Source organism: Ambystoma mexicanum, chromosome 12 (assembly GCF_040938575.1).
Source record: "Ambystoma mexicanum isolate Mex_15411 chromosome 12, UKY_AmexF1_1, whole genome shotgun sequence".
NCBI classification, from domain to species: Eukaryota; Metazoa; Chordata; class Amphibia; order Caudata; family Ambystomatidae; genus Ambystoma; species Ambystoma mexicanum.
In genome coordinates, this window is record NC_090936.1 from 788,114,012 (window position 1) to 788,137,815 (window position 23,804).

General features: G+C 42.4%; 1 protein-coding gene across 3 annotated transcripts in view; it reads left to right on the forward strand.

Moving 5' to 3' along the window:
- Window positions 1-23,804, forward strand: part of SYT1 (synaptotagmin 1) — a 1,490,427-nt gene that overhangs the window by 1,106,599 nt on the left and 360,024 nt on the right. For 2 of the 3 annotated variants that reach the window (XM_069629284.1, XM_069629282.1), the window contains exon 7: window positions 5,109-5,226. In XM_069629284.1, the coding sequence (XP_069485385.1) occupies window positions 5,109-5,226 (118 nt within the window). The remainder of the gene's footprint in view (window positions 1-5,108; window positions 5,227-23,804) is intronic. The other variant, XM_069629283.1, reaches the window with a different exon arrangement.

Below are 23,804 nucleotides of genomic sequence, written 5' to 3' on the forward strand. Positions count from 1 at the left end.
ATAGGCATTAAACCAACCCATCCTGACAAAGTTAAAATGGGGTGGGGGGTAACCTTTACTTTATACTACTGCGTGACCTTCCACAATGCCACAATATTTGATCTAATCAATTATTAGAAAAGTCTCTAACAATAACTTCCAGTTGTTTTGGATAATGTTGTACATGTATACTTGCTGTGTATTAAAGCCAACACAACCATAATTAATGAGTGTTTCTTTTTTTTTTTTAAATTCAAAGAAAGATCATTGGTTTCATGAAGGATTAATCAAATGGAACAAAAAGAAATATAGTGTACATGGATATTGGCATCTTTGTACAAGTGCCGCTTGCTTAAAAAACAATGCTGGTATCCTATTCAGAGTGACATCTTCAATAAACGAAACACAACATGTCTTTGTCCACAGTGTTTAATCTTATAGAACCTTCTCTCAATCATTTGAAGTTTGCATCTTACTTATCAACAGTTCGAACGACTTTAAACACTACTTTTTGGATAGATATTTGAATCATATTCAGTTTACAAAGTTGATACTTTTTTAATCTGGTGTGTTACTTTTATCTTTTCCTCCTACTGATTAAGGACGCCGATCCACCCTTTAACACATTGGCACTGCTTATCTACACGTTTCCTGGGCAAACTAGCAGTGATGTATACATCAGGTAGCATTCAATCATTGTGAACTTACTTTTTCAAGAACTTCCCCTGGCTCTTAACTTACTTTTTAAAACAGGTTTTCCCTGTTGGTTGCATTGCATTTATTTGTATTTGGCAGGTTCGTCTGACACTTTTACCAGATGTACCATACATCAGGCAATGATACATATAGCAGAGGTAGCGCATTTGCATGGTGTCCTTACAAAGTTGCATCGATTGTATTGGTGAGGGTGAGCCCGGTACTGTAGGGGTAATGTGATGGAACATATAAAGGTGACATTTAAGGACAGGGAGACATTCATAAACATGGTGTACATTTAGACAATGGGCCAGTACTAACATGAATACAGTTTACAATATTAATATATATACATGCAGCTGTTTCACAACAGGGTCGAGCAGGTAGGGAGCTAGAGGCGGTGTATCAAAGGGGTCAAGAGTGCCCTTTCTCTGGCTAGAAAGGGCAGCTTGTGCGTAGTCTTAAATAGTTCCACTGATTGATTTGCTTTGATATGGAGGAAGAACATTTCACTGGTGATGGGCCAGTAAAGAGAAGGACTGGAAGTGGGAGGTAGTGATAATGATTTGTTACTTATATAGCACTTAAGCCTAAGCACTGTACAGAAAACATATTTACATCCATCAATCATCCCAACCGAAGTTGATACTCATTTATCAACCTCAGAAGAGGGAAAGGTTGTGTTGGACTTGCTGGGATTCGAACCTGCAGATCACTCACTGATCTCAGCAGTGTGGGATCAAGCCACTGAACTATCTTACCATGCAGTGGTGAACAGAAGAAAGATAGGTTGTTGTGACTTGAGGCGTGGAGAGCCCAACGGGGAGAATAGAAGGAGAGGAAGTCAGAATGATAGTCGGGTGCGAGGCTGTTAATAGATTTGAGGCTAAGGAGTAGAAACATAAAAATGATGCACATTTGCATAGAAAGCCCAGTGGCATGGTGGAGTTTCCCTGAAGTGGGAAACAATCTAGGTAGGTTAAAGGGGGTGCATGTGGCAAAGTAAATTCCAAGGGAGTGAAAGAGTAGAGGGCAAGGACCAGAATCAGGATGGAGCAGTGATCAAATGTGCTAAGGAACCTGGGTGGAGATTAGAGTTTTGGCTCAAAGGTGAGTAAGGCGCGAGCAAATCTTCCAGAAAGTAAGCTGTTTCAACCTGGCCACAGAAGCACTGATGAAGTGGTTGATTTAGGTTATCTGTCAAAGACTCCAGGGCTGAGGGCCATGGTTGATGAAATGCACAGGTCATGGTGAAAGAAAACAGTGGATGGGAATGTAAGGTTGGCATTGAAGGTCTGGAAAGTCACTGTAGTGCCATCCACTGCAGAATGACTAACAGGCAGCTTGTGAAGGAGGTGAAAGAAGGAAAGAGATCTGGGTGTCAAGGCTTAGGACAGGAAGCATTTTGAGAAGGAAGGAGTGGCCCACAGTGTTTAAAGTGACAGAGTGATCGAGTAGAGTGAGGATGGAAAAAAGGCAAGAGTGACGTGCAGTGGTAAGAAAGTTGGAAACATGCGTGCGAGCAGTTTTCACTGGAGTGTTTACTGCGAAATCCAGATTTGAAGGGGTCAGATAGTGCATCTTTGTCAAGGTAGTTTGCAATAAAGCTGAATACAATTCTTTAGAGGATTACAGAGTGCCAAGGCAGAAGAGTGGCAGTTCAGTGAAAAGGGGGATTGCTATGATCAACAGTAGTTTTTTCAAGATGGGTATGGCTGGAATGAAATTGTTGCAGGTTGGGAAGATGCTAGAGGATAGAGAATGAAGTGAATGAAGAGCTGAAAGCAGGTGATTGAAGCAAGTGCTTGGATTGTTTGGGGTACAAAAGCATCATTAGGGGAAAAAAGGATCAACAGGGATACAGGATGGGATATCTTTTTGGGGGTGGCTAATAGCTTTCAGGGGAAGTGGGAGTAAAGTGGGGTAGAGAAGAGAGAGCAGAAGTGGAGGGATGAAAGGAGGGGGAGTGGATAGGTGGGTAGACAGGGTGTTCCATATGTTGGTGATCTTAGAGGAGAAGTAGGAGGTAAAGCAATTGGCAAAGAGGTAGGAGGATGTGAAAGAACGTGTGATGATGACAACCATGGCCTAGAGGGTTATCGATAGCTTGTATCCAAGTGAAGAGAGGAAATTAGAATTACATATTTGCAGTATTCTTTGCATAGCTTACACAGTATTCCTGTGCAGAAGAAAGTTAAATCTATGGGCCTCATTCTGAGTACGGTGGTAACCCTCAGAATGAATTACCGGTGCCTGACTTCCCGGTGCCAAAGGGCTATTCCAAGTCCTATGGGACTCTATGGGAATGGGGACACAGGAGCAACAGCATGTTAACAACGGTGCCGGTGCTCCCGTGACAAGCCTGCCTACCGTGGCCGATGCGCCCCGGCAGACCTGTTGGCACAGCAGCTCCAGCAGGCAGACTTGTAGTTTGCTCCGGAAAAAATGGTGTCGGGAGGCTTACCGTCACTGTTGTTTCCAGACTGGCAAACTTATAATGAGGCCTTATGATATTAATTAAGTATGTGCTATTCACAGGGGATACTTACAATGTTTTTATAAAAACCTTATATCACAATTTAGTGTGGTGGTGGCAGGTGGAATCACCATAGGCTCAGTGCACTTGTCACCGCTGTGAGCATGTGATCATGCCAAAACAGACCTCTTCAAGGAGGGCTAGGGTGCCGAGTGCCCTCATTAGGGTTGGTGCTGTTGCTGCCTCGACGGTTATGCGTATTTGTGCAAGTATAAACTGTGGGTATAGCTCTGTGACAAACATCTGCATGGTCGTCCACAGCATTTGTTTAAGACAGGACAGGAGGCCCCTCAGGGGTGTGCAGTAGACACTGTGTGTCTTCCCTCGAAAGGTACCTGTAATCTACTGCGTCCCTGCTCAAAACGTCTGCCACACCAGGGTAACAGACATTCACTCTCTGCTTTAAGGGTTTGTTCACATCAACACGTGGCTTGTTTGCAAAACATGTTTTGGTGGTGTGCGCATTTCCTAAAAAATGTGCAGCATGTGCTTATTCAAATCAGCAAATGTGCACTGTTGCAGTTCTCTGAGCTCTCAGTATTACTAAATGGGCCATAGGACTCTTTCTACAAAACACAAGTGGGTGGCAGCCTGCCCAGCAATCACTGCCAAATGCTATTAGTGTATGCCGCACACCTTGGGTAATATAGTCGTATGTTAGGCCAGCAACTTCAATGCAGGGCCTCTCTTGGTACAATCATAATGTGCAGCTGGCTTCGAAAATGAATAGGTAAAAAGCACAATGTATATTTAGAGCAGGTGCAATCTGTATCCCATTGCAAACGCATGGGTGCTTACACAACAATTGTGGTCCCAATATTGACATAGGGTTGGGTTTCCTGATGAATTGTCTAACCTGTGTTATCAAGTAGAGTAAATTATTGGTGTTCACTTTTTTTATTGTGTGATATGATTCTATGTATATTATTTTAATTTAAAGACTTCTTTCTAATTATTTACTGAATATCGGTTACAGTTCCGCAAATCTATTTTCCTCCCACAACCAAGGGGCTGATTCTGAGCTCATGATAAAAAGAATGTGAAAATACAACATTCTCCCCTCCATTTTCCAGCAAAACCATTCAGAAGTGTGTGGAAGTATTGGAGAGGAGATGTTGTGCTTTCCAGCAGCAAAGCTGCTAGAATCTCTAATTGTGGGGGAAACATCTGCTCCAGTGACATTGCGAGCAATTCTTAAAAGACTGCTACTTTCCTAATTTGAGAACGTTTTCTAAAACTTTCATTAAACCAGGAAAGTGGTACTGTAGTCTATGAAATGCTATTTTTATTAAGGGAAAAAGTGTGCAGTAGAAGTTTAACGGCACCTCACAGCTGCTGTATTTTAACTCCTTTTTTAGTCGTGCTAAACAAGTGCTGCTGGGAGGAGAATCCCCTCCATGTGACTGCCCAGCATTCCTGATGGTTGCGAGTGCTGTTGTCAAGCCATAAATCAGGCACTTGCAAAAGCCAAGGCTTTCATGTCCCTGCACCACGATCTTTCTCTATCAGAATATGGTGTTTGTAAGGAAAGTGTTCCTCCTTCATGGAAGAACGATTTCCTACGTTTGCATGCGCCTCAGAATTGGTATCACTGGAATCTAATTTTTCTACATTGAAAGAAGGTCAACCGAAAAATAGGTGGACAAGCGCAGTGCTGAAAAATGATTTCAATCATGTGGAAAATTCACCCTGCAGTCTTCCAAACGTTCCCCATTAAAGTCATTAAAATGATTCCCTGAAAAAATACCCTATTTTGAAACCCTGCAACCTTAAGGGAGCATGAAAAATGCTTTAATACTAAGAGAATTCCACTAAGCGTGCAAACTTTTCAAAAGTTATATCTACCCTTGAAATTTAGCAACTTCATGTTTCCCTATTCTCTTTTTTGTTTTCATAGCAGGAGAAGCTTGGTGATATCTGCTTCTCCTTGCGCTACGTGCCAACTGCTGGCAAGCTCACTGTTGTCATCCTTGAGGCGAAGAACTTGAAGAAGATGGATGTTGGCGGTTTATCGGGTAAGTGAGAAGAAATCTAATTAAGCTTATAACACTGGTTTATGTTTGTTATATATGTAAACAATTGCCTCATTTCCAGTGAGTATGCACCTGGAAAAATATACAGGGGCCTCCCCTGCATTGCCTTATCATGGAATTTCTCATTTATATAACATCTGAACAGAGGCACTTTATGTAAGACAAATTTTAGCTCACATACATAGATAACAAATGAAATCAGGTATTTAAGCAATGTCATGATCAATCATGGGTGAAATTCGTTTTATCTAAAGCCCATGAACATGCAGTCCACTGCTAGACCAATCAGAATAATTGTAAAGGAGTCTTTTACTGGACATAAAGACCAGATGTCCAAAATTTTGAGTGACATCATGTTATATAATGTTGCAGCTGCAAATCAGAATGTGTCTCTGGCAACCTCTGTTTGTTAGCTCCCCTCAAGACTCTTTGATAATGTTCTCTGTGTGGCCCTTAAGGTGTGTGTGTGTGTATGGTGATTCAGGGGGCTGGGCACCACCCCCGTTATGTTATATTGGGCCATAGGACTCTTTCGACCCCAAGTCAGAATGGTGAGTATGCTGTGGTCTCCCCCACAACACTGAGTGCATGAAGCAGGGGACCAGTACATGGCCTATTCAGCCACTACTAACCCTTTAAAAATATCAAGCTTGGGAGTTAACACTGATATCTGCAGGTCTGGTACAGTGGCATCTGGGGTTCTTGGGTCATGTGAATGTACCACTGCAGCTTGCCAAGTTGCAATCTGTTTATAACAGCCTCACAGCTCTGAAGGGCTCAGTACTCAGGGGAAAAGAGGCAGGGAAAGCGAGTTTAGGGGCACCTGGGCACAGGACACTCGGGTGAGGTAACCAGTGCCTTAACCAAAAAGAACACTACACACTTCTGCAAATCCTTACTCGAAGCTAAGACCAGAGGGAGCAAATAAATCCCTATTAAAGCCTGCATATGGAATGTCTGGTGTGGAGGTTGGTAGTAGCAAAGCAGTGAGGGGAGGAGCAGAGGAGATGGTGAAGAGGAACGAGTTGATTCTGCAGTGGTAGGAGTTGGTTGTTCAGGAGGAGTTACTGATGTAGGAGGTGGAGATGCAGAAGAAGTGGTGGTGTAGAAGACGGCTGAGGTGCTGGAGAAATTGGAGGTGGCATAGGAGAGGTTGGTGGTGCGTAGAAGTGGATGGAGGTTCAGAATAATTGAAAGGTGCAGGATGAGTTGTGGTATGAGAGGATTTGGAAGTGCAGGGGGAGTTAGAGATGCAGGGGGTTGAGGGCTGCAGGATGAGTTGGTACAGAAGGTGAAGAAGGGGGGATGTAGAAGACTACCTTGAGAGGGGATGGTGAGGAAGTTAGAAGAGAAGATAAGTGGGAGTTGCCAAGGAGGTGAAGAAACAAGAAGACAGGGAGACAGATGGAAGTATTTTTTTTTATTTTTATATATTTTTTATTGGTTTAGCTGATTACTCAACTTTACAATTTTTATTGAAAAGAACGAAAAGGAGAGAATTAATTACATCAATCATACATAATCATATAGATTCAAATACAATATGAATTATAATGCATCGTCAACATGAATCAGAACATTTCAGAAACAAAATAAAAAAGAAATACATATCAGAGTTTACATATTAGAGTATCCAGATTTGTTTAACACGGATGTTTGCCACTAGTTATATCCATTTGATACATGTGTCAAACACTGAATATAGAAAAGTCACAACTGCAATGCATATTGGCATCCGATTGGCATTCAGAAACATATTCCACCTATCATCGTTATTCAAGGTTCCAAGATGACCACATACTTTGTACAAATGTCTCTGTCTAATATGGGTTAAGGCAACACACTCCATGAAAATATGTCGGAAGGTTTCTTTGTTTGAATGATTTTCACAAAATCTACAAAAATGTAATTCTTGCCCGATTTGTTTCCTGGTGGCCAACACCGCTTTGGTTGGCCAAAGGTTTAAACTAAATCTTCTAAAGGCAGATTTTAGCACCATCGAGGAATGTAAAAGAAGATAGGGCTTTTGTCGGTACATATATTATTACCACAATCATTATACCTACAATATTGTTCTTCTGTGGAAATCCAGTCCATCAAGTATAACTTTTCTTGTCCCTATCTGGATTTTCCAACAGGGTGGCTAGATCAATATCAGCCTTTAACATAACATAACATATCAAGAATAGTATTACGCCAAGCCATTACCACCATTTGTTGTGCGGTTAGTAAGTAGGATGAAAGTAACATAGTTGTCTTTTTAGTTATACCATACTTCCTAAACAGAGCACACTGAGCCTCATTACGAGTTTGGAGGTAGCCATGCCCTTAATAAGGGCATGGCTACCCCCAAACTTGGGTCTGGCTCCGGGTCCTGCAAAAGGGGACTTACCAGGCCATTCCGACCTTGGAGGGCCTGGTAATTCCCTTTCGCGGGACCCGGGGCCGGTACATCCCCATTCCCATTTGAGCACCCATAAGGCTCAATGGGAATGGGGAGGATGGTAGCAGCGGTACCGTTCATAATGGTACCTTTGCTACCATCCTGGTCTGTTTGCGGGTGCCGCTCTGCATGCCTAGTTTGACCAGGCGTCCAGTGCGGCACCCGCGAGCAAACTCATCATGTTGCTGCATGGCAACAACGGTACCGGTAGCACTACCGGCGCCATTGTTGCCTTACCGCAACATTCGAAATGCGGCCCACTGTCTCCATTGAAGTATGCTGTTTAGTGAATTAAGGCCCAATTCATTATGTAATCGTGCCATAGGTACACATTGCGGGAGATTTAGGATAGATCTCCAATATTTGCCTTCAATTTTTTCCAGGTTTAGATGTTTCACACTTAACCATGCTTCCAGTCCGTACAGAATGATAGGAGTTGTCATAGCTTTATAATACTCAATGGCAGCTTTTAAAGAACATTTTCCATATTTATAGAGTATCATTTTGGTCTGCTAGTTGGCTGTGCTTAATTTGGTTTTCATGGACAATAAATATATGTTATCCAAAGGTTGGTTGTCAAATTGCATGCCTAAGTATGTGGGTGTATAAACTATCTCTAGTTCTTTGTTCTGCAAGACCCATCTCATTGTTGATCTTTTAGACTGTTGCACATTACATATCATGATTTTTGATTTTTTAATGTTTACCACCAATTGATTTATGTCCAGATAGCTTGACAATTCCAATAATAAGTTGTTTAGCCCACTCTTTGTCTTAGCCATAAGAACTAATCATCTGCATAGAGGAGCTCACTTATCCGCTCCCCCCCAATGTTGGCCGATCTGATATCACATCTTTAAATGCATCTGCCATATCTAACAAGAAGAAGTTAAATAAGGCTGCAGCGAGAATACATCCCTGCCTTAAACCTCTTGTTGTACCAATGGATCTGGACAGCAGTCCCTGTCTATTCAGTCTGACTTGCAAAGATGTTTCAGTATGGAGATTTTGTATTATGTCCACAATAGTATTCGAGCAATATTTTTTTGCAATTTTTTATTCAAATTTGTCTCGACACCGAGTCGAACGCTGTGTTGAAATCAATGAATGCAAGATATAATGGGAGTTTTGTCTCATAGTGGAGTTACTTAATGGTGTATATAGTAGCTAAATTTACAGCTGTTCCCATGCCAGCTATGAATCCAGTTTGATGAGGATCACGTTTGTTAGATTTTAAAGTCCATGCATTGAAGTCTCTTAGAACAAAATGTGCAAAGATTTTCCCTGCCACATCCAGCAGGGAAATCGGTCTGTAATTTGCTGGTTTAGATCGATCCCCCTTCTTAAGAATGGGGATTACTATAGCTTGTCTCCATGCCTTAGGTATCGCTCTCTTTATTATTACTGTGTGAAATATATTTGCTAATATGTTGGCCGAAATCTGGGGATTTAGTTTCAACGTATGATTACTCAAACCATTTGGACCAGGTGCCCGCGAGCTAATAGATTTCTTTATGAAGCTGTTATATGAATCAACCATGGTAAGCCTAAAATAGGTTTAGATTCACCAACTGGCCATATATTATTGTCATACAGCCCCAAAAAATATTGTACCCCCTGATCTTCGGTTACACCATTAATCCGGGTTGTGGGATGTTCTGACCCACTGGCTATGCCCTGCAACATCACTGTGTGCTGCTTTCATCAAAAACAGCAGTATGGCCGCCTTATGCGCATTAAAAACCGCTGAGAAGTGCGCAGGGAAACCTGAAAAATAGGCTGCCAATCCATTTTGCCTATGTCAGTGGTAGAACAGGAGACCACACTGCCAAAACCTATCATTGGGCTGCCCGCAGAGTGAAATGAAACTACTTGAAAAGGCAGTGCTACATTCCAAGGAAAACCCAGAAGTGTTTTAAAATCCATTTTTCCTTGGCTGTTGAAAGTGCAAAATTATGATTCCCAAACAGCAGAGAAGATCCAGCATCCTTGTGGGGTGTTCACCATCCCCTTATTTAAGGAATCCCCATAAGCACAATGTCATGAGAAACACCTTTCATCATAAAAAAATCCACATTCAAAAGGTGCTTGCATGGGAAAAATATTACAGATATGGGTGCAGTACCGCCGCTCGCCTGTGTCAGAAGCTCTCATTACTTATACTGTCAGTTTAAAACTTGTGTCTTAAAATCAAATTGTAGAAAAGAAGGGAATTGCCATCAATAGCAATATGGGTTGCTATTATTCAATGTCTATGTTTTAAAAAGACTGGAATGAAGAGATTTGTATGTATATTTGTAGAAAATGTAAATTGTATTTTAGAAAAGCCCATTTTTAAACAGTGTTTTAAAGTAGAATAATGTCAGCCACACTGGACTTCAAAGACATTCCACGGCTTCTCCCCAAACAAAGGAATCTTCCTCCTGCTCTCTGCTCAGGAACTGGCATTGAGTTGTTAATGGAAGTGGGAGGAGATTTTGGCCTGTTGCTCTGAGTAGAGTCAAAAGACTCCCTTGACTGAAAGGAAATGCAAATTAGGGCTTCAACAGAAACCAACTGCCCAAGGAAGAGAGGCTCAGGTTGCTCTGGCCCAGCCAAACCTTGGAGGCGGAGCTAGACTGATATGTGTATCTGAAATTCCAAGGAAATATCTTTTTGGAAAAAGACTCTTAGAAAACTGTGAACAATTTGGAAAACACTTTGTTTTATAGGTTGTTAATATGAAAATGCTGCTCACAATTTGAAACTACTCTGAACCCTGTGCAATATTCAGAGACCGGACTACTAAAATGTTGATATTGTAGCAATTGTGATCATGCTAGGAATATTAAAGTGTACAGGATTATGCCCAGATGTCATGCGCATGTATGTGGAAAAATGTGTACAGATTTGACAGTGGGTAACCAACCAAAAGCGCAAAAAACTGTCAATTTTGAACCAAAACTCTTAAGAAGATGGGACTCAGACGGATACGTGCTTTATTAAATATGTGATGTGAATATGTATTATTAGCAAATTGGTGATATTGTAAATATGCTTTATATGAAAAATAGGTTTTCTGTGTAGAAACAAAGGGGAGGTTTTTCCCTGGATTGTAAATGGCAGCATCACTATGACACTAGGTTTCCTTCTCAAATCAGGAGAGGGGGAATACTCTGACCAATTGGATTCCTAGAGGGTGGGCTTAGTATAATCAGCCTATCCACCGCTTTGGGAAATAGATAAATAGGGACTGTGTAGGACCTAGGGACACACGCACATTCATCCATGAACTGATTTACTGGCGAAGCGCTTTGCAGGAGAATCCAGATCCAAGACTCCAGAACTCGGAAAGCAGAAGGCCTATTCCAAAGCTGAACCCTTCTCAGTTGGCCTTTAAAATCTTGCAACCTGATTTTAACCCCAGACTTCCAAGGGGCACATCAGAAAAAATTGAACAGCCTGGCTGTGCTGTTTTCTGCTTCTAGCCAAGAACTCTTGCCAGAACCCAGAGATCCAAAACATTAGAGCAGAGCTGAAACCAGATACCTGTAAACTCCAGAACCAACGTCAGATCCAGTCCATAGTTCCGTGCCGAGACCAGAGTGCCATGCTGAGTGCGGAACCGGGTGCCCGAATCCTGTCTGGTGGGCTAGCAGAATTCCAGTCCAAAACCTTTGACCAGATCCTGACGGGCCTATTCCAAAACCATAGTTGTGAGCATTTAGCATAGAATTGTCCATAGCCAATCTCTTATCCTTAAGTAATCCTATCCAACCCATTCCAGCATATCCAGAGCTGCATGGTAGAATCTCTTCTGTCTGTTCTTGAATCTTTCCCTCATCCATATAGCCCTTTGTTAATTGTAGTGATAAATTCATCTTTGCGCTAATATATTACTGAAGAAAGACAAGTGTCTTGGCGGGAAAAAGTCAGAGCGGAGGCGCCCTGTTCTGGTGGCTGTACCGTTGGGTATCTTGCATCTTCATAGCCTCCTTAGTGCCAAGAGAATCATTGTTTGTAATATTCAATAGTGCATCTTTCATTTGAAAACCTTGACTCTTTCTGAAAAAATCGACCTCTACTAAAACCTCTGTAACTTTTGAACCGTACATGCTAGTAACAAAATTTAAGTGTCAAATTGAAGCTAACAATAGTTTTTCTGTAATCGCGTTTCGAGCGCTCTGAAAAGTTTGCCGCGAATCTGCATTTGGCTCAATTTCATCACATGTAAAATAGCTATTTCTTGCACTCAACCTCTGAATTCAGTTTCCTATCTGCCAGTCATTCAATCCTCCTTGTTAGTGTGCACCTGAAGCTAACCAAAGCGGCTATTACTAGTTTTGAATCCAATTTAGAGAATTAAATCCATTTGTTAGCATTTTTCCATTCATTTAAAATCACATTCAAAAACACATTCAAAAGCAATTGACCTGTTTGAAATCATTCCTGTTTCTCTTTAAGCTTGCTAGGGGAATTGGGATTCAAACTGCATTTGTAGTGTGTTATTCCTGAAACCTGTTTTCTCTCCTTCCATCTCTATCTTGCATATTAGGGGGGATTGAGTAGTATCAGGGGGAAAGATTGATTACATTGCATTTGATTGAGCACACAAAAGTATTATTTCTGTGCTGCATTAATTTCCTATCATTGCAATTGACTGAAACCACTTACTGGGTAAACAAGCCTACTGGTGAAGTAGCTTGGCTAATCATGGACCAAATCATGACCATATTTTTAGATGTAATAGCTCTGAGGAAATGTTCTCCATCTCGTTGGTATCTAGAGGCCTGGCGATTTTGTGACCAATTTCTATAAGCACATTTGGCTGTACGTAGCAGTGTTGCTCTCTCAGCTGCTGTGACAGTCCAAATGTTTGCTTTTAGCCGTCGTAATTGCGTTTTTTTTTCTTTTTGTTCATGATCAAAACAATGCCTTTTCGTAACCTGGTGTCAATTTGTACTATTCAAAGGGATATTAGAAGGAAGAAAGATTAAATCACATGCTAACTTAGAGTTTTCTGAATAGTTGTTGCTCAATTGAGTCAGAGAGTGCCCTTTTTCTCTTAAGGCGATTGGCAGCATATTGGTCTTGAGATGCAGAGAATACTTATTTCTCGTATTCGATACAGTTTTTACTGTCCAGTTCCAATGCAGCACCAAAATACTATGGTCACTATTTACACGCTGGACAACTTCAAATGTATATGCTAAAGTATTTAGTTCATGATCTATATACACATAGTCAATAATACTAGACATGGAAGCTCTGGACCATGTCACATGTGGAGGTACATCACCAGGTAGAGAACCATTTGCCATATAAAGGCCTCGCTCTTTCATAAGTGTACCCCATCGGACTTGAGTATTTGCAGTTCGTGTTAAAGGGTCTAAACAATGAAGATTTAAATCACCAGTGATTATGGTGTTTGTAATGGACAAGTCAGATAAAATTAAGTCTAGCAAGTTTTGTAGATCACAAAAAAAATTCTTATAAGTTATGGCCATCGGATTTCAGTACAAATGAATAAGTGCAATGGTTCCAGCTATATCAGAGATTTTAACCAGTTGCATAAAATTGTTAGGCACTGCCCACTCTTTAACTGTGAAACCTGCACTAATTTTCACTGCTACGAAGAGCCCTGCAGTTGGGCGGCCATGGCAAGCCGGGATGGCACCAAGGCAAGCAATATCGTGATCATCCCATGAAAGTTTATTTACCAGCCAGGTTTCTTGGAGTGCAAGGATCTCATAGTCACTCTCAAATATGGCCGCCTTCTGGCAATTTTCACCTTCACAGGCGGTTCCAGTAAACGCAACCGTTGTTGCGCTGGTCGCCACAGTTATATGTTTAAAATTTCTGTTAGGGTTACATGGTGTACAAAAATATTGTATGTCCACAGATGCACCAGTTTTAATATTTGTCGGTATTAGTGTAATAGATTTTTTGGTAATCCGCCTAACTGACAGCAGACTGCATGCTGGCATGTTTGATTTTAGCGTCTATACGGCCATCGCCAAATTTGTTTCTGTCAGACACGAAGCAGAAAACAGCATACACACTCACAAAACTATTTTACAAAAACAACTGTGTTCACCTTATTTCTAAGTAAAAATACAGTATGAATGGTCATAAAGAACAAGGTAAAAAGCCAATCCAACTTACATCCACGCTCATATGCGTGTTATAAGAAGGGGCGCCAACGCTGCGGCAGCTTGTAAAGAAATCTGCCCTTACCCCCGGCCACCCATGGACAGCCACAAACAGCAGCCCTTATAACAAATGCCCTTTCCACAAAGGCGCGCACGCAAAGGCGTGAGCACAGGCAGTAAAATGGGATGCTGGGTCAAGGAGGCAGAGTCACAACACTTATTGAAATTCCAGTAAAATCGTTGCTGTGAACGTGCAGCACAGCAATAATTCCAGTAAAAGCTTGTTTTTCAACTTGAAAGATGTCAGGAGCCAGGAGTCGGGAGCAGCCACAGCCAGCAGCTCTTAAAACAAATGCCCTTTCGACAGATGGAAGCCCCTTAGAGACGCTGGGATATCACCAGAAAGTTATGATATTACAGAAGCCTATGTGTTGTTGGGACAAAGTGGAAGGAGGAACGAGTATGAGGTGGAACCCAAAGGAGGGTCGACAGCAGCCAGCTTGAGGGTTGGAGACATGGTCTGGCATTAAGCACATAGGGAGGGTGTGCATCAACTCAAATCGGAGGAGTCAAGAGGTCGCTAGGAAGTACTAGGTTCATTACCACAAGCAGTCAGGTGAGCTAGAATCCTTTGCACCCTACAGGCCCAACTCACCTCTGGAAGAAGCTGTAAAACCAGGGCAGTGATCATTGAAAGATGCAACAAGAGTAGCTGAGACAATTTAGTGATGTCATCCATCAAGTGGCTTCCTGTGGAATGTCACTCACCCACCAGAAAATAAGCCGCTGGAAGGGCTTTTCTATCGAAGAGACTGTTAGTGACTTTAGGGAGAGACCCGTTCTGCAGTATTCAGAGCTAGAGACATTTTCTGTGAGGAACTAGACTTTGAGTGATACAGAGGAGTGACCCAGAAAGGGTCTGCTGGTAGTAGAAATGTACTTAGGAAACCAAACTAACTTGTAAAGCTTTAGCTACCCTGTGGATTTGTAAAGCCTGACCTTCCCTATGGACTCTGTTACCTGGAAGATATATCAGGGACGCAGAAGGAGAGACCCCAGGAAATGATCAAAGAAACTCAAATAAGGGATGGTAGACATCCAGGAGAGACTGGACGAGAATCTATTCAGGACTTCACCTTTGTGCTGTTTATTCTCTGTCCATGGTAGTAGAAAAGCCCTATGAACTGGCTTTCACACAGATCAACGAGACCACCCCTAAATGAGGCCGCTTTCACGCAGCGAGCTTAGTGGACAAAACGCACGACGACCTCTTTGTGGCCGTCGTACCCCGCATCACTCACCTAGTTTTGATCTGTGGAAAGCCTTTTTTGAAGAACCTGGAAAGAAAGACTCTTCAAAAGTAATTCTCAAGACATCTTTTGATAATATTACAGGCTCACCTGAAATATAAATCAAAATAAAAAAAATAAATAAAAAAAAAGCCCTAATAAAGTCCTGTTTCCTGAAATGTACTGCTTGTGGTAGGGTTTCCATGAGAGTACTAATTGTGATGTTGCTTAACACTATTTCTAAACTGGCATTTCTTAGTATATCAGGCAAACAGTTTATCTTTACCTTATTTTCAATTGGAGGAAGTACTAGATGTTGGCTAATCTGACCGAGCATGTTCAAGTAGCATGCATTAACTGTCTACCTTCTACATTGCACTATCATCAGATAATTGATCATTGCTCAAATTAGAGGCCTTACCTTCTGCTCAGGGCGTCCAACTAAGCTGGTCAGCAAGTATCACATGGTAGGGCCCTGTAGTATATTCATGAATGCTACAGAGTTGCTTTTTGCTACTGCTTGGTTCATGGACATGGGTGTCACAAAACCCGGTGCAATGCTGTTGCAAACATGCCATGTGTTAATGCCCTTATTCGTTTGTGATAGGAAATCGTATAAGAGAAGGGCCTTCCCTTTTCAATTAAGATTCCCAATCTAATGATAACAGGAACGTGCATGGCTGATATATTGTTTTTTTTCTTCCCAGTATTGCTCAGTGCACTTCTATTTGTGTTCATCCCAAGTATCAGTCAACCTATCCGACTACTCATCCGCCTCTCTGTGGGTTCTGTTGAAGTGCCATGTTTTTCAATTATTTCACACATCAGTTTTCACTTCACTATAACACCTATTCAACTGTTGCTCTGTTGCTCTGAGTTGTGTGCTATTTTAAGCAATGCTACTCGTCTGCACCAATGATGAAAGGTGACATTTGCGCAAGCAGGCCTTACTGCTGGAGACCTATGCTATGCACCAAATCACGTTGAACAACTTTTAGGTAGACGGTGCAATTCTATTGCAATGAGTATAACGGTGGCAGAACCTTTTAAAGACATTTAATTTGCTTCATGTACAATTGAATCCTAATGGAGAACTTGGCATCTGTGTGCATTTTCACCAGCCCACCATACCGTCGTTTTTTGTCTTTGCTCTATATATTTCTACTCCCACCTGCCTGGGTAGTCTATGGCTCTTACCTGCCAACAGGAGGACTATCAGGCTGCTGTTGGTGTTCATTGATGGGAGCACACCTACAATCTTCTTAAATAAATAACCCAGACATCTTAATATGAATAGAGTGCAATAATATCGCAAGTAGGTGAGACATATGTTGTCTGCCTTTTGGGTGAGAAAATGGGCAGAGGAGCAGAGACGTTTTTATGAGAGGGCAAAAGGGGCACTTTCCCAGGGCCCCCACCTTGGAGGGGGCCCCCACAAGGTGGCCTGATTTAAAGTAAGATTCCATTGTTCACCAGACTTAAATAGCACACACCAAGAGGTTTTATGCTGAGTGTGTTCCGCATGGCACAACTTCTGCAGCATTCTTTCCTTCCTGTGGGAATTATGTTGATCATTGCAATAGCCAAAGTTGAAATCCATATTGATAAATTGAGTGCTGCAATGATTCAGAGGTTAGCTTAGAGTGTTACGCACTCATTGCAGAGATATGTGTTCATATGAAAGATTAGAAGAGCACATTCCAGCAAGGCTGGCTGAACCTTTCCTATGTCTGAAGTTTATAAACCTACCTGCATATGTACTTGGTTTTGCAGTATAAGAGGTGCTATTATCAGAATGGTCCTGTACCAGATAGGGGTTGCTATAAAAACTAACATGTCATTTGCATGGTGAAGGTCTAGAAATGGGTTTGCTCAGATGGGGCTTTCTAAAACCTAGTCAATCCCCTCCAAAGATGAGCATAAACTATTAGTCCAAGAGGTGAATAAAATACTGTGGAACCAAAGTGTTCATGCTTCTGTCCTAGCTTTGCCAGCAGACAATACAGTGATCCTGGTCAAATCATATAATATCTCTTGCATTACTGTGCTGTCTTCTGTGAAGTTTGCCTTCTTGCATGCTACTGGCATCGTTAAGCTCATTACTTGATCTTTCTACTTATGTAGGACATTTGGGTGGAAGGGGTGGTAGACACGAGAGAGCGGACCAGACTTTGTAGGCCTTGGGTAAGCATATTTTAAGGTCTGCTCGTTTGACACAAAAAACGATTTGCTTTTTGTATAAAAGTCCAAGGTTTTTCTGCACGTTTATGAATGACAATTTCACAAGCCATTGTTTTGGAAGTATTTAAAGCTTAAAAGTACAAAAGATATACATAGATTAAATCTGTTAAATCACATCAATTGGTATGCAGGTACTTATATACTTCCCTTGATGATGGAGAGAATAAAGCTAGAATCATTCCCATTTTGCGTAACACCCTTCTGTAATATTCTGGTTTTAAAAATTGTCAGGGTTGGACATGTGATTTGTGTACTTTGCAGGTCAGTTTTACAAAATAGATTGTTTTAGTACATGGTAAGAGCTGGAAAAGAAAGTGTTCAAATGCAGAAATTGCATTGTTGGCACAAATCCCAGCTTCACCACTTAAGCAATGTGACATTCTGGGCATCTCATTTAATCTTTTATTGCCGTTAATGGTGCCGGCGCCGTTAAACCCACTCCGCACTATTACGAGGTTCCCTCGCGGGACCCTCTGTGGACATCTGGTTTATCCAGACATCCATAGCGGGTTCCTCGAGGGAACCAGGGAGCTAACAACGGGCCCATCATGAGTGGCCTATTATTAGCTCCCTCCCCATTCCCATTGAGCCCTATGGGGGCTCAAATGGGATTGAGGAAGGACCGGGCCCGGGTTCCCTGAAGGAGGAATTACCGGGCCCTCCAAACTCGGAATGGCCCGGTAATTCTCCCTTCAGGGAACCCGGACAAGATTTTGGAGGCAGCCATGGCGCGCGCCGCGCCATCGCTACCTCCAAAGTCGTAATGACCTATCCAGCGCATGCAACCAGACATCCACATCAGATTTGTGTTTCCGTTCTACAATCTAGACATGTTTTTCTTAGCTACAACTAAAGATGTACACACACATTGGCTCAAAGCCTTTTGTAAACACTAAGGACTAGCACGCAATAACTAAACAATATGAATACTTGGCAGTGAGAGAACCAGTTTGGGGCCTCCAATCAGGTGTGCGTGAGAGGCTACTTCTTCACAGTGGCAAATCACGGGTACCCTGGTCTGCCTGTTACTCTCTATTTACTCTTTGCAACATCATTCACACTTTCCTCTCATCAGGTATTGACTTCACAATAAAGTACATTAACCCCCAAGAGGCAGGCATTTCATACGGGCCACCAAAACACTCTTCCACGTTCAGTCTTTCCTACAAAGTGCTGTGGGTGGATGTGCGTCCGGTGAAATAACATTATTAATGACATCAAGTATTTACATCGCTCACTCCCACTCGGCACATTCTTTCTGCTGTATTGTGTCACGTAAAACAGAATAAAACCTTTCAATGATAAAAGAAGGTTCCCCAAGCTTGGGCAAAGAAAGATCATCAAGTGGGCTTACCTAACTCTCTTCTGCACCTAATAGGCACGCCTTCCTAAATGGTGCTGTGCTAGTACATGCACCACGGAGATAAATACTGAAAAATCGTATTCTTAGGTATAGGATAGGAGGGTGGCCATAAACAGGGCTAGCACACAGAACTAACATCAAACCTTGATAATAAATTAAATGTTGCTGCTAGCAATGCTTTTGCATTTTGCAGTGCTGTTATGACCGGGGGTTCCATTGCCCGAATGGGTCCTATGTGATTTCATCGATTTTAATGTTTCTAACTGGTAGATTTTGCTGCAAATATATATGGGGGAGACCCTCACATTCCCTAACCTTCCTATATTAATTATAAATTTGGGGAAAAATCTTCTAAAAAAAACTTTGATGAATTCTACTTCGAGGAAACCTCATGCGGCAAAAACTCCCTATCCCGCCGAAAACAATGAGCCAGTCAACCTGTACTTTAAATCTAAAATAGCAGGTTGCACACTGGTTTTAGCAGCAGATGCTTATTTCACTGCGCTATCATGCAAACATGATCATTAATCTTGGCAACATGAGTATCGACTTAATAGTGCCCTCTTATGCACAAACTCACATTGGCTTAGCCACCTCTTTACGTCTAATTTCATGCCAATACCTGTCACACTTGGCTTGTTAAGACCTCTGCCAGCACCTGGTCTATCTGGCATTAGTTGAGAAGAAGACATCCTCACAGCATTATGGATAATCCAAGATGGCAGCGGATTGGGACCATAAACTGGAGCTCCAGCAACGCTCTAGCGTTTTTAAGATGGCGCCCCAGACCAGCCTCGAATCCTTCACTGCACCGGCTTATAGTGAGAGTGCCAGGTGAGCTCCTGGCACTGCTTCTTTCTTCAAAGTCCTGACCTTGTGTTCCTATCCATTCTGCTTCTTGTTTTTCTGCTCGTCCGCTTTCCTAGCGTGTCACTGTTTTGCTAAGGTGCCTCTTCCTTTCTCTGTTCTGTGACCCGCTCTGCACCACAAGTCACGGCAACGCTCCAGCACTCCCATCTTTGTTATCTCTGATCTTCTCTGACTTTCCTTACCTCTTGCTGGATTCCTCTTGCATTCCCCTTAGATCTGGATTGCCTTTCCAGATTACAGCCTTACCCAGTTCCGACCGGAGGCTGTTATTCAATGTGCATCCCACTGTCATCTATGAGGGATTTTCTATGACATTCTCTGCACCTCAGAATCTGAGCAACATTCACAGTACCTCGTGGATAAGGTTTTTTTCTGTTTGGGTTTGGACCACTGAGCATCCTTTGTCACCCTCATTCTTTGGGGCTCATTGGAGACTGTGTGGGACTAGTCTACCAGTGCCAAATCTCTAGCTACATGGCGGCAGAGACATTCAGCTTGATCAGGTTAGTCCTCAGACTCTGCAACCTAATAGCAAGCAACGCCTCAATAAAGAAAGAAATCCCTCACTATGGATCAGATGCAACAGGTTTTGGCGGCTCTTCAAGATCTCACTCAGGAAGTCCAACACTTAAAGAATGAAAATGCAACATTACGCTGAATGGTGGCAGCTACCCCTGCCAGGTCTGAGATTCCTCCCACTCCGTTGATAGCGGTAAAGTTCCATGGCAATCCCAAGAGACTTAAGGAGTTCTTAAAATCCTATATTGTACAGTTTACATTAAAACCCACCTTTTTTCTGACTGACCGATCTAAGGTCAGTTTTATGGTCTCCAACTTGACAGGAGGAGCTCTAGCTTGGGCTACCCCTTTAGTGGTAACCAATAACCACCTTCTGGATTCCTATCCCTCCTTTGCCAACAGTATTAAGGCCATGTTTGGTTGACAAGTACTGACCATTTCACCTCAAGAACAGCTCTTAGGAATAAAACAAGGCTCTTTGGGTGTTTTGACTTATATCAATACCTTCAAGCAATTAACAGCTGAGACAGTCTGGCTGGATGACGCCTTGATTATGCTTTTTCGGTGTGTATTGTTATAAGAACTGAAGGATGAGCTTTCTAGGGTGCTAAGATGTCTCAATCTAAAAGAAATTACAGCTCTCATCTTACAGTTGGATTTCCATCATCAAGAACAGCTGCCAGAGAAGCGCAAGCATTATCCACCAAGAACCACAGAAGTTACCCATCCTGGTACTCGTCCATCCTTGGAAGAAGAACCCATGCAAATCGGTTTAGGCAGAGGACCCCTGTCACCTGAAGAACGAAAACATTGCAAGACACTTGGTCATTGCATGTATAGTGGATCAAACAAACATCTATTGAAGGACCATCCAATAGTACCAGCAAGGCAGTCAGGAATTGCCAAACCCCAGCCGTAAGGGAGCCAAGGCTTGGGGTGGATTTGTATGTTCCCAAACCAACAATACTCAGGAAAACATGATGTTAGTACTGAAGGTTGATCTACGTCTTCACGACACAATCATATTAGATATTCCTGCTCTCAAAGATTTCAGAGCACCTGGGAATTTCCTTGATGATTGTTGGGCTAAGTAACATTGTATTTCTCATTAACCCACTTCAGTTCCTATCCCTGTGGAAGGGGTAGACGGTTCTCCTTTGTCTGCAGGGCCTAGTAAAGAACAGACTACGGAACTCACAATGGTTTCTTTCTTCCCATTCCAACTTTATTAGGGCAGTGAATTATCCCATGATTTTGGGACTCCCGTAGCTTCGTCAGCACAGTCCTTTTGTCAATTGGTTGGCAGGAACTATGTTCCTAGGATCAGAATTTTGTCTGTCTCATTGTTTATACAACAGAGCTATTGGATTCCACACACAACGGGAAAGACATGAAAACAAGTCAGTGGGCCTCATTAAGACCCTGGCTTTAAACATGGCGCTATTAGAGCCATGGTTGACGCCGGTAAATTACCAACTCCGCCATGGGGAATGGCGGAATTACCGCCCCATTCCAAGGTTGGCGGGGCGGTAATTCCCCACCCATTCACCATTGGCCCTTCCCCATTTCCATTTTTGCCCCCATAGGGCTCCATGGGAATGGGGAAGGCGCTAATTACGGCACCGTAAATTGCAGTGCCGTAATTAGCTCCTAGGTCCCTTTGCGGGTTGCTTTTTTAACACCTGCTAAAATCAGGCGTTAAAGTGCAACCCGCAAAGGGACCTCGTAATCAGGCGTTAAGGGTTTAACGGCGCCGACACCTTTTACGGCGCCGTTAACCCCTTAACGCCTGGGTTGTAACGAGGCCCAGTGTGTCATCTCCAAACACTTCCCTGCAATATCATGCCTATCATCAGGTGTTTTTGGAAGAAGAATTTAAGGTACTCCCTCCTCATAGAAATGAGGATTATTCAATAGACGTTACACCTGGCTTGCCGGTACCTTTTAGACATCTGTATACTTTGTTTGAGTCGTAAAAACAGGCCTTACACTCCTACCTGTAATTTCATCTTCAAAACGGTTTGATAATCGAATCGAAGTCCCCAGCTGGAGCCTCTATGTTTTTATCCCCAAGAAAGGAACAGCAGAACTACGGCCCTGTATCAATTATTGAGGGTTGAATACAATCTCTGTGAAAGACAAGTATCCACTACTGTTGATCCCTGATATCGTTGAAGTTGTCAGAGGGGCTTCCATATTCTCCACGCTAGATCTTATAGGTGCTTACCATCTCCCCCAGATTCATAGCGCCGATGAGTGGAAAACAATGTTCCGCACCCCCTTTGGGCATTACGAAATCTGCATTATTCCCTTTGGTCTGGCCAATGCCCCTGATGTTTTTCAACCGTTCATAGATCATATCTTTTTAGAGATCATGTTAGACTCCATTTTTGTATACCTTGATGACATTCTGATATTTTCCAACTCGCCACAAGAACACCAGGCCCGTGGATCTAAAGCACTCTCACGTTTACTAAAATACATCTTTCTGCCAAACTGGAAAAATGCATCTTTCACCCACCATCAGTAACATATCTGGGCTTTGTCTTATCGGCTGAAGGAACAGCTTTGGATCCAAACAACGTTAAGGCCATTTTTCACTGGAAAGAACCCAATTCTGTTAAAGAAATACAAAGATTCCTGGGATTTGCTAATTTCTATAGGAAACTTATCCCAAATTGTTCCTTGAGGATCCTACCCCTGACCGCTCTTCTCAAAAAGAAGGCGTTCTTCATATGGAATGACTCTGCGGATAGAGATTTTCAAGACATCAAGGAACTTTTACGAAAGCTCCCATAGTACATCAACCAGACCAAAATAAACCATTATTTCTAGAGACTGACGCTTCTAACACCACGGTTGGAGCTTTTCTAAAACAACAGTGGAAAGGTTGCAAACATCCTGTTGCCTATACGTCCAAGATGCTGACCGCTTCTGAGAAGAATTATATTGTCCTGGAGAAAGAACTTCTGTCCATAAAGAAGGCCTGTGCAGAGTAGCGCCATCTTCCTCTGGGATTCAAACATTAGGTAACTGTCCGAGCAGATCACTGTGACTTGAAAGTGCCCCAACAACAAGAATGCCAGAAAAGCAGAGAGGCCTGCTGGGCATAGTTCTTTTCCCAATATGATCTGCTATTCAAGTTCCTTCCCAGAATTGAAAATCAAAGGGCTGATGCATTATCTCACACAGATTCCTCTGTGGAAATCTCATCTAGTGAGAGAAGATATTACCTAAAACATCCTTTCTCTTTTTTGTAACTAATTTTCAACAACGGATACGGAAGGACACCATTCCACAAGATCCTACCATAGCTCTCACCATTCGACAGTATGGCTTGTCAGAGGAACATGGTCTATTGTTCAGACATAAGAATCTTTACCTACCCACCTCAGCCATGCAACGTGAGGCATTACACTTGTGTCATGATGCCAAAGTAGCAGGTCATCGGGGAGTCAGAGTGACTTTGGAGAGTATCAAGAGACACTTCTGGTGGCTACGCCTTCGAGAACAAGTCAAGGACTACATATCTGCCTGCATTGTTTGTCAACAAGTTAAAACCTCTGGCAGGTTACCTTTAGGGAAGTTAACGCAACCTACACTTCCTTCTTGTGCTTGGCAGAATATTAGCATCAATGTCATAGTCAACCTACCTCTCTCTAACAATCACACTACCATCATGGTGACTGTCGACTCACTCACGA